Here is a 17,125-nt window from a genome sequence, read left to right as displayed (position 1 = left end):
ATACGATAAGAGAAACTCTGATAAATAGCTTGGACTAAGACCATTAAGAGCTTTATAAACCAATAAAAGGATCTTAAAATCAATTCGGAAGCAAAATGGAAGCCAATGTAGAGACGTTAAAATGGGTTTAATGTGCGCTCTCTTTCTGGTCCTCGTCAGCACACGGGCAGCTGAGTTTTGTAACAATTGTAAGTGTAAAATATTTTTCTTGGGAAGACCAGAAAGTAGGGCATTGCAGTTGTCAGTCCTGCAAGTAATTAATAACTCTCTCCAAATTCTCTCAACCTCCTTCAGACAGTCGGGAAGCACCTGTGAACCGCCATCTTCAGGTCTTGGCTATTTGGTTTGGGTGGTGCTAAAGCTATCATGTCTTTGAAACAGGTTTTTCTCTCTGCATCAACATACGTTTGGGGATCTCCTGGGAGATTTGAATGAGACCAGAAAATTGTCCTTCTTCATCATTCTGTCAAAGTCCTTTAAATACTGTTTGGCAAACTCCAATAAGACTTCAGTCACCATTTACTTCGGCTAGCTGCTCTGCAATTACACCCTGCTTGATAAAGTTCTGCTGAGAGGATTAGCGCATCTTCACAGAGGACTTCTGTAATTCTCCTGGACTGACCAGTTTGTGGCCTCCCCACTGACCAGGGAACCTCTTGCTCAGTTATTCAGATTGCCCACAAACAGTAAGTCTTGGTTGTTCCAAACTGCTTCCAGTTATAGTGCTCCTACAAGTACTAAAAGCTGTAAAAGTGGTTTTATATCCCTATGTCATAATATTTATTTGCTGGGGTCTACAGATTAGACAGATACCGCCCAGTCATTTAAATTTGCCATAAGTGGACTCCAATCAATGTAGCATGTGCCTGACCCACCACTGGGAGAGTCAAATAAGAGACTTTAGTTTGGAATGTGTTGTTATGGGCTGATGGCAACCAATGACCATTTTGCCCATTCCAAATTAGATCTATGTCACAGTAATATGCTTTTAAAAAGGGATAGGTGTCTTTCTAAATCGACAGCATGTAGTTCCTCAATTGTTTATTGTCTTAGGTTGCTGCACCAGCTCTGAGTCGCTTGTATTTACGTAACCAGCAGATGTAGACAGAGACATTTCCAGTCATTAAGCATCTCAGTTTCAGGCAGACTCTCAGAGGTGCTGTTCATGTTTGAACAGAGGACCACTGTCTTAGTGATTTTGTATTAATTGTGTTTTTTGTTTGTGTGTGTGTGTGTGGTGGGTGCTGTGTATCATCATCAGACAACCTCACAGTACAAGTGTAAGGCCAACAAGTTCACACAAGTCCAGCATTGTCGTGATGTTCAGTCATGTAGTACAAACAGCAACATATCACAGATACCATATTTCTATTTCTGTTACTTTTGTTTTTGATTTGTTTTTTTTTTTGTTTTTCTGTTTCCCTTTTTGCATGCCTCTGTATTTTACCACACCTATCTGAATTTAAGCCAAATTTGCATCCCTGCTGAAACAGTCAGTCTCTTTCATCGGTAAAGTCATCAGCATACAGGGCGGAGCAAAGGCGTCTATGTCTGTGAGCTTCAGTGGGTGTCTCCGGGACATGAGAGCTGTAGAAGGTGACAGAACTGAAGGGATGTGTGTCTCTGTTGGAGAGATAGCCTGACACACAACAGGAATTCATGAAAGGTTTTGACTTTCTCCCTCCTCCGTGAATGTAACCAAACATCTAGGTGAGTGTTACTGAAATGACTAAAATCAGTCCTGTTTGAAGCATCATGACTAACTTTACCTCTCTGCAAACTGTTGCAATAGTTGACAATACTAACTTTCCATGGTTTTGATCTACTTCTTGTATTAAGAAACTTTTTTACACAATTTGAATTGTTATTAACATTTTTCTTGTTGTTCTTTTGTTGCAGACCATCATCTTTCTTTCCCTGCTGTCCTAGCAATAGGTATGTTTGATGTCTTTCCTTTTACATTTAAGTCACCCTTCAGTTTTGTGTGGAATCCAGTCTAATGTGGTACTTTCAGAAGGTGCTTTCAGCATACTCAGCTCTGATTTTTGAAATGAGATACAGGATCTTAGCATGCCTTACAGTATCCTTCTTATGATTTGTGTACACTCGGTTGCCAGTTCATTATTTATATTTGGCTTATAAGAGTCCCACAATGATTCCTGCCTTCGTTATTATCAGTTTTGTGGTCACTGTAGAAGCTTTATTTTATGGTGATTTAGATTATGAGGGGTTTAAAATAACTTGTCCACCTACATTAATATCAGTAACTTAGTGAGTTAGGTGTGCTTTTTTTGTTTTTGAACAATGTTTTTTATTGATTTTCAGTAAGAAATTACAAAACACAGCGGCAAATATCACATCAAGATACACGCTTAGAGTTAGGTGTGCTTAATAAAATGCCAGCTGAGTGTTTATAAAATGAAATGCCGGTAAAGAAACAAATAAGTATGTAACTCAGAGCCAGAAGAGAACAGTATTAAAATGCAGTGCTTCAAATGTGACTCTGTTTATGAAAATACAAAACCACCCAGCTTATCTGTCTATTGAATCTCCCGGGCTTGTTCACCAGCTTCGTGCAAAGTTGCTGACTGACTCTTATCTGTTCTGTGTGGTGCTTGTGCTTCTCATATTGCATATTGCGGGTATTCATGTTTCTAATTTCTGATTATGACTTTCAAAGGTTTACTTCGAAGCACCGGCAGCTTCGTAATGGTTCACAGTTAAGCAGTCATATTTTTGTCATGACTTCACGTACCACATTACATAAAAATAAATCTAACACATGTCTAACTCTAATACTTACTCTGTAGAGCTAGTACTTACTGGTATTTTACTGCATCACCTGACAAATGGTCTGTAATTGGAAAAATATGCTGAACAAGTCAGAAAAGTTTGTGTCAAAATGAGACTCCAAGTTTAGATTCTTTTTGGTCTTATTTATTCTTCAGCCTATAGATCTTGGTTTCCCATGCGTGTGTACATCAGCTGCACATTTTCAAGTTCATCTTGCCGGTCACTTATTTGCTGAGAACGTGGCAAATATGTTTACACTACAAGTGGATTCTTGCAGTTTGCAGTTAGAGCTCTGAAGTTGGTAGACGCTTTATTTTTCTGTCATCTGCTATCAACAAGATCTTTTGTTGAGCAGTCACTGTTTCAAGTTTTTTCAGATTCCTTCCTCAGTGCCCCGATAAAATAAGCCGTGCATTATTACATTATCAAAGCATTGAGTATTTGTCATTTTTTGCAGCTGTGTCTAGGAACTGAGACTCAACAGGTCCTGCAAACCCTGTGACACGCAGCCACTGTCGGCCATGCAGCCCACCGCAATCATTCTGACAACTTCATAGCTAGCAAGTGGTGTCTGCTCCATGTCAGCTAATGCCAGCAACCAACGGCCTTCTAATATACTAATTTAAACTGCAAAGAGTAGTTGAAAGAAATATCATTAAAATACTTCCTGGTTTCCTTACTCTTGTATGCCTTTAAACTGAATTAAAAGAGATCATTTTTCATCATTTTCGGAAAATGATGTAACAATAGAGTAACACACAGATAAGTCCTTGTCCTGTCCGTGTCTGATAACAATGCACTGCTTCCCTTTTGCTTCACTCGGCATGTGAAGTTGCCCAATAGCTGGTATGTGGCTAGACCGCAGCGACAGGCTTTGACATGTTGCCTGCATGTTTTTTTTCTCATTTGGTCTTGTTGCCAGTAAGGAGTAAAGGAAAAGCATTACCCTGTATATTATAATGTTTTTGAAGAATTTAGTAACAATTATGTGCACACGTTCCCAAGAAGTCCATTTCCACTGAAAGTGCTAAAAAAAAATTTACTTATTGCACTGATGTGTCACTATGCAGCTTGTAGAGCATTTAATGAGTGTACAGATGAAAATATAACAATGGAACCATGTAACATGAAGAGGTTGCTCCTCAACAACAAAAACTCCTGTTAAACTCCTTCTAAACCAAAACAAAGTGCATTTCAAAAACATCTGACACGGTGATGATAACTGATACTTTACCACTCCTTTTCCTTCCAGATAGTGGCTAAGTGAAAAGTTTCCATATATGTCTCGCTTGTTAACATTTATTAATCCATTACAAACCTACTTTGCTTCCAAGTACACTGTAATAAATGTCACTGAGCCAGAGGAAGGGCACACCCTGCACAGCTGGCCAGTCTATCACAGGGATGTAATAAATACCTTATCATATATAATTTAGCTGATAATTGTAGAAGCAACATAAAATAATTACAGATAATGAATCTCCTGTTAGTAGTACTTGGCGACAGACGCCTACTGTGTTCTGCTGTGACTCGTTTTTAGCACAACAGTCTCTTCGAGTTGCATTTTTTTTCCAGAAAATGTAAAACAGTAGCATGTCTCAGCCTCAACAGCTCTCGTCAGAGCGTGTTTTGTGTGTTGTGCCAAATACACAAGTGAAATGTCTGTATTTTGTTATGATTTGGTCCTACAGTTTGCAACTTACATTTACTGAGGTTTTCATTATTTACTTTTAACAATGCATCAAGGAAACAGTTTAATGGATGGTTTGTAATTGATCAATTCATTTTAGCAAGCGAGACAAAAACAGAGACATTTGTCTGAGTCACTGTGAGTAATGGGAGTGATAACGCCTCAGCTATCTACAAGCACGAGCACATCTGCCTTTCATAACATCCTCAGCATCATCACTGCATCTCATCATTTTTTCCACAGATGCTCTGAACAAGAGACAACATCGGAAACTGCTGGGGGACACACGTACAAAACGCTGAGCTCATCCATCTCCAGTTCAGTCAACAGCTCCTCAGCGGAGCAGAATGAGCAACCTTGGGCCCAATGGATCACAACCCAACTCAAACATCACACAGGAACAGATCTTCTGTCCCCTGCTTCAGATCATGAGGAACACTCCAGGCACCAACAACACGAAGGTCAATTTGATGGTGGTTTGCTTCCACGGTCTGGTCTCCTGCATAGGGATTTTGGAGAACGCCCTGATCATCTGGGTGGTGGGCTTCCGTCTGAGACACCGCACTGTGGCCTCCGTCTGGGTGCTCAACTTGGCCATGTCTGACTTCCTGGCTACCCTGACACTGCCGCTCTTCACGACCTACCTTAACGCCCCACATAGCTGGGAGATGGGCGACCCGCTTTGCAAAGCACAGGCTTCCATCTTTTTCTTAAACATGTTTGTGTCAGCCTTCTTGCTGGCTGCCATTTCACTGGACCGCTTGCTTCTGGTGGCTAAGCCAGTGTGGAGCCAGAATCATCGGTCAGTGGCAGGGGCGTGGAAGGTGTGTATATTGGGCTGGTTGTGGGCAGCAGTTAACACATTACCTTACACCCTGTTCCGCTCAGTGATTGAGAAAAGGGATCAGAGGAGGCTGTGCTATCATAATTTTGCCTTGTATTTATCTCCTGATGCCGCACTGGATAGAGAGTGCAACAAGAGGCAGACAGTGACAGCCATCTCCAAGCTGCTGCTGGCATTCCTGTTCCCTCTGGTGGTGATTGCAGGGAGCTACATCAAAATAGGTCTGAGCCTGAGGAGCAGGAACATGAGGAGGAAGCAGAGTACCAGCAGAATAGCTGATACGCTCATCGCATCAAACAGAGACACGGAATCAGAGAATCCAAATATCCTCACGGCCACAAAAACTACCCATTTCCTTCTCAAGCCTCCGACCTCTGGGCCATCTTTGATCTTGACAGAAAGTACCTCATCCCCAAACACAGCCAGCGGTCACAGCCAGCTTTCACAGAGTTTCACCAAAATGGTTACATCGTTGATTGCAGTGTTTGCACTGTGCTGGGCTCCTTATCACGTCATCTGCCTGATTGAAGTGACAGCCCATTATAAAAGAGAAAATCTCAAACTGGTGATGGTGGGACTGCCCATAGCAACAACCTTTGCTTTCTTAAATCCAGTATTGAACCCCATTCTGTACGCCTTTAGCTGCCCACACTTCTGGGTAAGAATACGACAAAGTCTGGGAGCAGTCTTTGATGGATTGGTAGAGGAAAGAGGCGGCTTACTGGCCGTCCCAAGCAAGAGCATAAGAGCTCATATTAGACGGAAGAGCAGTCGGGATGTAGACCTTGCTATGCCAGGGTCACGAAAAGATTCATGTGCGCCCGGTCAGTCACATGACACCCATCCACCCATCCCATCACCTTTGCTCCCTGAACGCCTCAGAGACAGTCACATGGAGCATACAAGATGTTCAAAATCTGATGTGGAGAATAGCTGAGACACTTTGGGTTATTGGCTTCTTACTTAGTAAAATGCTTGTTTTATATTTTTTCATGTCATGACTGTGACATGTGCTAGCTCAATGGAAGCCCTTAGACCTGTCATGTAAAGCATTTGACTAGTACAAAAGGTAAAGGTTTGATATAGAATTTGTAGCCTTTGGGGCAGCCCGAAATATCCCAAAATCGATTTGGTTCATGCAAATAAATTTAGACAAACACTGGTTTGCCCAGAGATGAAACCTTACTGACTTTTGCTTTTCCCCTTGTGTCACTTGTGATGGCATGTTCCCCTGCATTTCATCCAGTGCCATCATTTGGTAACCATTTTTTGATCACGGCTGAAACGGTATATTTAATAACTTTTAGATTTAAGTAGATTGAATTGCTGTTATCATCACATAGAAAGGTTGAAACAAGAAACTTTCAGTCATTATAAGACGAAAGTAAAGTATCTTAACATAATATGCATGTATCTTGTTAAAAAGCGACAAAACATATAAGAATTATAACAATAAACCTTTATAACATAGCATGCTAGCATGGCAGAATACAGGCCTCCTGTCTTTACCAGCTAGCACACCTACAGCACCAGTTAATCTGCTTGCATGCAATCTGCCAGAGCACCCTGACAGGCCCCAGAAAGGTCCCAGCTTCTAACTAAGAATCTTCATCTCGTGGTAACGTGACAAAGCCAACCATGTGAGAGTGCTAACCACTGCACTTCCTTTTGTCCTAATTGTTATACTAGCAAGCAACCATGCCGACCTAAGATGTAAACATGGTAAAAAACTGTATCACTGTCTTTGTGAGCAGGTTTAGCTTGCTCATATTAGCATTTAGCTCACGGCCCTCTGAGAAGTTGAACAGTAGTTCAACTGGATGCACTAGCAAGGTTCAACAACGTTGTAGTGAATTTTCCATCATAACTTTCATGAAGACTGCGTCTCTGTTTGTCCATTAGAGCAAATACTTTTGTGTTTTGTACAAATGAGGCAATACCAGCACTGACTTAGTCATTTGACTAAGATGGGTGCGCATGGAAAACTCAGCTTAATTCATTGCAGCCTCACAAGTTAAGTTTCACGATGTTCTTTCTGTTAGTATATTATCTATGATCCTACAGCAATATGTTCATTTTGACAACATGTAAATGTTTTTTGTTTTTGTTTTTTTCACAGCACTGAATGGCACCGCTCACTGCTCTAAATTAGTTTTTTTTCTATATCCTAAATTAATAAAAAAAAAAAAAACAAACAAAAAAAAATAATAAAACATTTTACATGACCGCAGTATCCTCTTGGTTTTTCGGTCCCCTTCAAATTATCTTTTTTTTTAAAAAAAACACCAGTGACATGAATATATGAAATATTGAGTAGATTTATTCCCTCAAAATATTCAAATGAAACACCAAAAAGGGAAAAGCAGACGCAAACTGTGACAAGAGGGCTCAAGCACGCAGGGATTTTATTATTATTTATTGGATCTAAATCACAAGCCAGACCATTAGACGCTTCTGTTGATTGGTTGCTGTTGTTATACAGATTCTGTCCACAAGAGGGCAGTGTAGCATTGACTACATACACAGTCCTGAAACGATAGAGTGGGATTATTCTATTCAGGTCCTGTAATCAAGGTGCACTTCAAATCTGGACCGCTGAACCACCTTTCTGAATGATTGGATTTAATCATATCTGATATCCATTTTGATTGACTGTCTCACTGTCACCATCACATTTGTCTGGTTCCATCCCACTCAATTGGACACACACACACATTCACAGAGTGAGGTATAATGTAGGTCACAGTGGCATGGGATTACCATGGAGGTAGTTGTAATTTGGAGAGAATATTAGAGAGTGAAGATCCAGAATATAAAGACAGAGCAGGATTAAACCTAACGGGTCAGACTGACACACAAAGTTCCACTTTCCTTGCAGCCATTCACTTCCAGCAGATTATCATACTCTCCCTCTCTCACCCCCGTTTAGATCACGTCTATGTCTCTGTCTCTTTCTGTATTCATCTGTTTCTTTCTGTATGTTTCTGTGGACGCACAGTGATGCCTATTAGTTTAAATTCATTTGAGGAACATACTAACAAATGAATAAAAGAGGAAGGAGATAAGAAGAGAGAAAAAAGTTTTGACAGAGGTTGATAATTGATTTCACAACCAGCAAGATCCCAGAACACGGATATCTTAACAAATACATTTGATGAAATTCACGTGCAATAAGAGTTTTTAGTGCAGTTTTTAGTGTGCTTTAAATAAAAAATGTGGTGTGAGTAAAATAACATTTTATTTAGATATCTTTTTTGTTATTAGTTCACATTAATTTGCACGGGTGGTTTCAGCTCTTTAGTAACAAATTAATGTATTTTTATGTGACTGTCATTTAAGCTGACACCTCCAAATTAAATTTTATACAGTCTCTGAGACATGGAGTGATGAGTGAATTGAAGAGGGGGGAAAAAATCCTTGCAGCTTTTAGCTGAATGGTCCTAATATCTCCCAGCGCAATTCAGAAAATGTCTCTCGAGGGACCTGAATGGAACGATATAACTGCAATAAAGATTAGAGTTTACTAACACTTTTAGTACATTTTGCTGATAACTGTTAGTTGTAATTTATTAGTTTTATATAGAATTTTGAAACTGTGTTATTAGTAGGTTTACTAGAGTGAATGATAAAGGGAGTGGTTGTGTTTCTGATAACTGCTGTGGGACTGCTCAGTTTCTACCGATGCGATAAATTTGTTTTCATCAAAACCACTGAGAGGAGAAGTAAAAAACATTGATCATCTTGTGACAATACAATGTTCTGCTGGGAAATGTTTGGACCTGGCATTCATGTGGATGTTTCTTTGACATGTACCACCCACCCCACCTAGACCAGACCAGACACGCCCACTCCATAGCAATGACACTCCTTGATTTCAGCAGCCATCCCCAGCAGGATGCAGCCTGACACAGACACTAACAACATTCTGTTGCCCGACACCACATGACACATTCAGAAGGCCCATGTCCACTCTCTGATGACTCAGAATATTAATTTACACACATACACACAAAGGTTAATATAAGGTATATAATCTATAAAAAGGTGGCTGCATATATATAGTAAACTACACATATATATAGAATGTATATAATGCAACAGGTTGATACTGTTATCAACCTGTCATCATTATTATCATATACATATGTTGATGTCAGTATTAGACTTACCTCTCTTGCGTTCCACAATGACACCAAGATTCTTGTAGGTCTCACAAACCTTATGAATGAATTTCAAAACAAAGCCTGTATGTCAGACTGTCAGAGTGATCTTAAACAGTTCTGAAAGCAGACTCCAAAAAAACAATAGTTCTGTGTTACATAGCATGTCGGTGCATGTTAACCTTTTGGCTGTGACTTGCTCTGTCCTTTATAGGAAATGGGAGTGATCAGTCGGTACTGCTTGCGTTCGCACTGAACAGTCAAACTTTCTGCTCAGGGTATTTCCCTAACTTGTGGATTTCCATGTATTGAGTAATGTGTAGATTACACTTATCTATTAATACTGGTTTCTTTATAAAGTCTTATTTTAGACTGCAGTCAGCATAGGCACTGAGGACTCAAGAATGACATTGTTTGGAATAAAATAACACAATGAGAGGTTGCATTGCATAAAACCTTTGCTGAGCAACAGTGATATGATGTTTTTGATCTTCTGCTAAATGTCACTGAAGTTTGTCATCATTGTGACGTATCGGTTCAGGAGTTCGCATCATCCCTCGTCCATGGCTGAGGTGCCTTGAGCAAGCCCCTAATGCCCCAAATTGCTCCATAAACTGCTGTGTAAATGAATGGATGGGTCAAATCCAGATGAAGAATTTTCCCACGTGGGATCAATAAGAGAATAATAATAATAAACATTACCTCAGTGAATCTACATTAGTAAAAAACTGCACATTCACTCATACCATTCAATAAAATATACTAATATTAATCATACTTAGAATTAACATAACTAAAGTTTGCTAACATCAATTGCCACTTCACTAACAAGACCACGCCTCATGATTTCAAAGAAGTTTATTTGACCAGGTTAAAGGGAAGGGAAAGGGTCGAGGGGTCGAGGGGTCCGGGGGTTCGAAGGTCCGGGGATCCGAGGGGTCGAGGGGTCGAGGGACGGAAATTGAGTCGAGAATGATGGTCCTTGGGCGACGAGACGTAGGAACCCAGGGAGAGAGATTCAGGGTGGGGGCATATCTCTGGAGACGTCGGCTCCTTGACCCCCTGGTTCCTGCAAAGAGATTGTAAAGGAGAAGAGAGAACAGAGAGGGTCTGGGTGGAGGGGTTTGAGAACTGAGTCAGACGGACGAGGAGAGGTTAGGTGCATATATATATAGGCAGGTGCGGGTAATTGGGTGTTTGAGGCGTGGTCATGTTCCTGAACCTTAGTTATTTAACTTCATTTCACTAACAAGACCACGCCTCATGATTTCAAAGAAGTTTATTTGACCAGGTTAAAGGGAAGGGAAAGGGTCGAGGGGTCGAGGGGTCCGGGGGTTCGAAGGTCCAGGGATCCGAGGGGTCGAGGGGTCGAGGGGTCGAGGGACGGAAATTGAGTCGAGAATGATGGTCCTTGGGCGACGAGACGTAGGAACCCAGGGAGAGAGATTCAGGGTGGGGGCATATCTCTGGAGACGTCGGCTCCTTGACCCCCAAAAGAGTTTGCTGAGGTGAGTTGGTGATGGGCTTTTCTGATGTCGTCCGGGTGGTTATGGATGTAGCTATGGTAAGCTTGTGATGTCCATCTTCCTAGTATTTTAATGAGATGGTCGGGTATGCCTCGGCTGGTAGCGGTGGACGCGGCTCCGATGCGGAAAGAATGGCCGGAGTATCGATCATACGGAAGCCCGGATCTGGCCAATACCTGGCGAAAATGGTGGTGAAACCAGAACCGTGTAGCTACTCCGCCTAATTCAGTGGTGAATAGTGGATCGAGAGGGGATGCGTGGAGGGCTAGTCTGGCGTGCACGTGTTTTTGCAAGGGTTCGAACGGGCTTAGAAAAGAGTCAAGACGGAAGAGGTAGATGGGACTTGAGAGTCCCAACTGGTCGGTCTTGCTTCTTTTGAGGTTGAACACGAAGGAGTCTGGAGGGTAGAAAGAAATGTCTGAGAGACTGGCGTGGCGGGATGGATCGTACGAGGATGAGGAAGCGGTGAATTCAGAACATCGCAGGAATCCAAAAAAAGCTAGAAGAAACATTGCTTCGAGAGTAGAATCGATGTTGGGGGACAAGTAACCTGCTCTGAGGGTTTGAATACAACGAGTCAGCATGTCCACTGTAAGGGCTAGCCGTTTTGGAGCTATCTGGGGTTCTGCCTTGCGTAAACCTTTAATCAACATGCTGATGTGAGAATGGGAAATTGTAGGGCAAGGCGCACCGGTAATCAATTTAATGAAGAAATTGATGCCGCTGATGTAGACTTGGATGGTAGAGGTTTTGATTTTTTGGATAGAATGGGCGTATGTTATGAAGCTGGTAAATGAGGCAACGTCTAAGGAAGGGAAAGGCAGATGGAGAGCCGCGTGGAAAGCTTTGAAGCAGTTCCAACCGGTGAAGTATGAGGAAAGCGTGGCGGGTGAAAGGCTGTTCAAGATAAATTCTTGTGACGCTGAAGCGAGGTGGTGGAGTTGAGGTCTCATATGAAGATGGTGGCCGAAAACGGTGGGACCGAAGTAGGATGCGGATCCGAATATGGAGCTAAGATTTTGAATTTCTGGAAAGAAAAACGAGACAGTGAATCAGCAATTGCGTTCATGTGACCTGGGACATGACTTGCACGAATGATGAATTGGTGTTGAGCTGAGATGAGAGTGAGTCTGCGCATGAATTGCATTATTTCAAGGGATTTGGAACGGCCTTTATTTATGATGTTGGTGGTGGCGATATTGTCGGAGTGTATGAGGATAACCTTTTTTGACCACTCGTGCCCCCAAAGAAGGGCTGCAATGACAATGGGGTATAATTCGTACAGGGCAGAGGAATGGGACATTGAGGACATTTCTGGCGGCCATTGAGAAGCGAACCAGCGTCCCCTGTAGTATCCGCCAAATCCGACGGAGGGAGCGGCGTCTGTGTAGAGCTGGATATCGTCGGGCTGGGAGACGAAGTCATCATAAAAGAAAGAAATGCCATTCCAAGAAGACAGAAAATGATGCCACATTTTAAGTTCTGTTTTGCTGGCTGGGTCGAGGGTGATGGAATCGAGGAAGGAAGGGGCGGCGGAGGCTAGTGACAAGAGGTGCGAGAGGAAAGATCGACCTTGGGGAATGATGCGAATGGCATAGTTAAGGTGGCCGAGAAGGGAGAGAAGCTGCCGTTTTGAACAGCTGGGGGCTAGGAGGAAATTGGAAATAATCAGAGAAATACGGTGGAGTTTTTCTGATGGCAAGGAGGCTTGGAATGAGTTAGAGTTCAGAGTAATGCCGAGGAACTCTAGGGAGGTGCAGGGACCTTCTGTTTTCTCTTTCGAAAGGGGAATGCCTAGATCTGTGAAAGCAGATGTGAGTGTGGTGAGACCGTGGGATGGGGGTGAGGATGAAGGCGTGATGGTAAGGAAGTCATCCAGCAGATGTACGATGAACGGGAGTTTGTGGTTGTTGATGAGGATCCAGCAGAGGGCCTCTGAAAGGGAGTCGAATATTTTTGGGCTGCTTTTGCAGCCGAAGGTGAGGCGAACTGCAAAGTAGTATGACCCTTTCCATGCTACCCCGAAAAACCTCCAGAAGTCAGGCCGTATAGGCAAGACTTTGAAGGCACTGGTGATGTCGGCTTTGGCCAACCAGGCCCCGCGACCGGCGAGGCGGATGAGGCTGATGGCATGATCGATTGAGGCGTAACGCATGGAGAAGTCTGCGCTTGGGATGAGGCTATTGATGCTGGGTGTAGAGGAGCCGTGGGGGGAAGAAAGGTCGATGATGAGCCTCTTTTTACCGGAATATTTCCTGGTAGCTATGCCTATAGGGCTGATTCGGAAGATGGAAAAGGGGGGATAGGAGAATGGGCCTATCATGAAACCCTCTTTAACTTCTTTGGCTAGCAATGTATCAACTATGTTTGGTTCTGCGATAGCTGACTGGAGATTGGGAGCAGAGAATGATGAATGTGGAAGTACCTCCAGGCCTGGGTGAAAACCGTGGGTGAAGCCGTAAATCAGAAAATTGACAAAGGAGCGGTTTGGATGGTTTCTGAGGGCTGAGTTGAGGGCGTCGATGTTAATGGGTGTTTTGAGGAACTGGTTTAGTCAGGATTTTTGTTTGGTGGGGTTATGGGGACAACTGGGTCGAGAATGGGCGCCGCCGCAGAAGGAGCAGGTGTGTAGGAATCGGCAACTGGAAAATCTACAACCTAGGTCGTTGAAGTTATTACAGACCGTTCTGCCGCTCTGGAAGAGTAAGGGTCTTCCTCTTCTGTCTACGCCCTGGGGAATGGAGTCGTTGTTAAAAGTTGGATTCGTGCTGGAAGGGTAAGAATAGGATGGGGTGATGGGAGGAGGGGGGGCGGCTGGGGAGGTTTGAGAAAATGTGGACTGGGGCCGTATGTTTGGAGCCGAAGGAGGAGGGAGAGGTGCGACGACGACGCAGGCTGTGGCTGGGTGCGATGGAGCTCCGCAAAGGGAGCAGGAGATGGCAGGGCGAGAAGCAAACACTCTACAGTAAAGTTCGGAGTCCAGGGTGCCCCAGTAAGTGCCCAGGTTGAACTGTTGTAGTCTGCTTGCTGCCTGGGAAGCGAAAAGAATGTGGTAATGGTAAAAGCCGGTACCTCCGAATCTTAAAGCAAGGTCTAGAATTATGGACATGTAATCGTCGAGTTCTGCTCTGCGGTCTGGGAATGATGAGGATAGAACATCTCTATAAAGGGAAAAAGCTAGAGCGAATTCGGTGGGTGTAATTTCTCTTGATCTTTGCGGAAATTCTTGTATCAGAATTCCCGGGCCTTGGGGGGTGGAAAGCTCCCTGGTGAATGTATTGTTGTGCAGTGAGGGTTGGATGAGTTGGGCTAGATCTACATAATTACCCTGGAGGATTTGCTGTCGTAGAGCAGTGGAGATGGGAGAAGGACGTGGTGTTAGAGTCGGGCGGGTGGCTGGAATAGCGGTAGCCAGGGTGAAGCTGATGGCCGGCGTGCTGATGGTTGGAATAGAGGAAGTTGCTGCTGTGGAAGGAATTGGAGGCAAAAGAAATGTAGAGGGTCGTTGGGGTCGGGGGTTAGGGATAGGGATGGGGAGGGGGAGGGAGGGTAAGAGGGGTGTGTTAGTAGGAAGCAGGTTCGAGTTAAGAGAAGGGTCCCCATGGCTGGCGGTTGCTGAGGTGGAGGTGTTTGGATGGGATGACGAAGAGGGAATTGTTGAAGTCGAAGGTGCCGTGTTGAAAATGGATGAAGGAAAGGAAGAAATGTTGGAATGGTGGGAAGTATGGGTAAGGGATGGAATGGAAGAAGAGAACAAGTTCAGCGATTGATGTGGAGGTGGAACGATTACGACCTGACTCTGGCTGGATCCGGCTGGAGGCACTAGGACCCGACCTTGTGCTGCGGGCTGCGTGATGGCGTCATGATGTGCGGCGGTGGTGGCGTGTCGGGCTCCGGCCGGAAGACCTGTGTCGATCCGCGTTGTTCGTATGGTGGAGGATGTGGAGTGTTGGAGTAGGTCGAAAAGTTTTGTCTTGTTGTCACTGCGGTGGAAAGGGATGCCCTTCTCTCGCAAGGCGCGCTGGAGACGAGCGACTGTCCAGTCTGCGATGGTAGTTGGAGGAGTTGACCGGAGGTGAAGTAATGGAACGGCGGCTGTGACGGCGTCTTGTAGCCGGCTGGCTACGGTGGTTTCTGGGAGGACGTGGCTCAGGTGTGCGGCGCCGAGTGCTGCGGCCTCTGTCTCGGCGTGGTGGGGGAGATGAAGAATGGAGGTCGGAGTCGCTGGATGGAGAATAATGGACGAGGTTCCGGGGAACTTGGACGACGGCGGGTTGTCGGACTGAAGTAGATGGAATAGGAGAATCTGGGGTGATCGACGGGAAATCAAACGATTCACTGTCGGACGCTTCGAGAACCAACTCGTAGTTCATGGTGACGGTAAGCTGGTTTCTTAGGACGTGTCTGTGCTCTCGAACGCTCGTTGAGAACTGAGTCCGTTTGAGAACTGAGTCAGACGGACGAGGAGAGGTTAGGTGCATATATATAGGCAGGTGCGGGTAATTGGGTGTTTGAGGCGTGGTCATGTTCCTGAACCTTAGTTATTTAACTTCATATGTTACTTGTCACACTAGACCAAATAAGACCGTAGCAACAAAAACACTGCAGGGGTCCATGTTATTGCCCACCTTCAGAAAGAGTCTTTAAGATGTCATCTTAACATGAAAACCCCATTCATCTAGTCATGAATTTCTGATTTGCTCTCCGCTGCTTAGGAAATTCTGTATTGTTGCAAAAGCTTATTGAGCAAAACCTAGACTGACAAATGTTGGTGTGTAAGACAACACCAAACTGTGTCTGAAATGTCATCAAATTTTCACCATACAGAAGATTTAGACAGGGTTGACAACTTGCACGCTTTTATTGTGCAGCCACACCCATACTGCCAACACAAGCTTCAACCAAACAAAAGATAATACAAAACCCCCCCTCCATTTTCACAAATGTACCTGTAAAGATTAAACAGTCTTTCTCTGGACGTGTCTGAACATTAGGCTTTGTTCCACATACTGTACATGCATCAAGACTGGTGCATAAGCAATTACAGAGAGCACAAACTTAATCTGGTGAAGACATTTCTTGTGATAAATATTATTAATGAGGCTCCCCACTGCTGTCTCAAAAAAGTCCCAATGAATGTGTTGTTTCCTCTTTCAAGTTAAACAGATTGCTTAACATCAAGGCCTTTGGCAAGAAGGGACCCAAATGTGGAGAGGGAAGGCTAAAACCCTGACAGCTAATATGACAACGCCACTCTGGGAATTTCACCCAGAGAATATACACCACTTTCACAGGTTCTTATATGTAGAAAGGGAGCAGAGACGTGAGTTTCCAGTTTCAAAGATATGTCATTTATTTAGACACAAGTCAATTAGTGACTATAAACAGGGTCAAGTTAAAATTTAAGGTTTATTGCAGAACCGTAGATAAAATTTACTAAAAAAAAAGGACATCCTACACAGCTGATTACCAGTACAAGATGGGAAATGTCAGGGAAGCCTGCAGGAGTGAGAGTGAGGGGAATAGGAGGGGGGCGTCACCACCACCAGGTATGAGGAAGAAAAGGTCACACACACTGCAACACAAAAAAAACACAGGTTAGCACACAACAAATTTAAGCATGCAATAAGACCCAGGGAGGAGGAACCCGCCACCCAGTGGCTCACCACCTGCAATCCTGTGACAGCCCACCTGTACTGGCACTAAAAAGGGGCTGAAATGTCACGACCTCAAGAGGTTGGTTTATGAAAGAAAATATAACAAAAAACAAACGAAATAACTAAATTAATGAAACCAATCAAATCAACCATCTAAGATTAATAACCAAAACAATATGACCGTAAAAATGTAAAATAAATTTGTAAAGGGGCAAAAACAGCAGTAACCAGAGCTCCTCCTTTACACATACAGCAACGAGGTCATGCGGGAGCCGACATCATCACTTTCATTCCTGTTATGAAAAGCACATGTTAGAGTATCATAACATGGAGATAAAATCACAGACCTATGGTTGATATGTAATGTTTCAATGGTTAAAATCTGAAAACCACTGAGAAGGATGTCTTTAACAAAACATAAAAACCAAAAAGTTGCGTACCTGGGAACTGTGAGC

The 17,125-nt window shown here is 43.6% G+C and overlaps 1 protein-coding gene across 1 annotated transcript; it reads left to right on the top strand.

Annotated features, from left to right (window-relative positions):
- Window positions 1-264: 264 nt before the first annotated feature.
- Window positions 265-7,560, top strand: LOC311502017 (prostaglandin D2 receptor 2-like). Its single transcript, XM_084564130.1, has 3 exons — window positions 265-1,710; window positions 1,900-1,935; window positions 4,727-7,560. The coding sequence occupies exon 3, from the start codon at window positions 4,831-4,833 to the stop codon at window positions 6,262-6,264; it is 1,434 nt and encodes a 477-aa protein (XP_084420256.1). The 5' UTR covers window positions 265-1,710; window positions 1,900-1,935; window positions 4,727-4,830; the 3' UTR covers window positions 6,265-7,560.
- The last annotated feature ends 9,565 nt before the right edge of the window (window positions 7,561-17,125 follow it).

Source organism: Chelon labrosus (assembly GCF_963514085.1).
Source record: "Chelon labrosus genome assembly, chromosome: 2".
In the NCBI taxonomy this organism is placed as follows: Eukaryota; Metazoa; Chordata; class Actinopteri; order Mugiliformes; family Mugilidae; genus Chelon; species Chelon labrosus.
The sequence above is the reverse complement of the archived record's forward strand: the minus strand, read 5'-3'. Positions and strand labels throughout refer to the sequence as shown.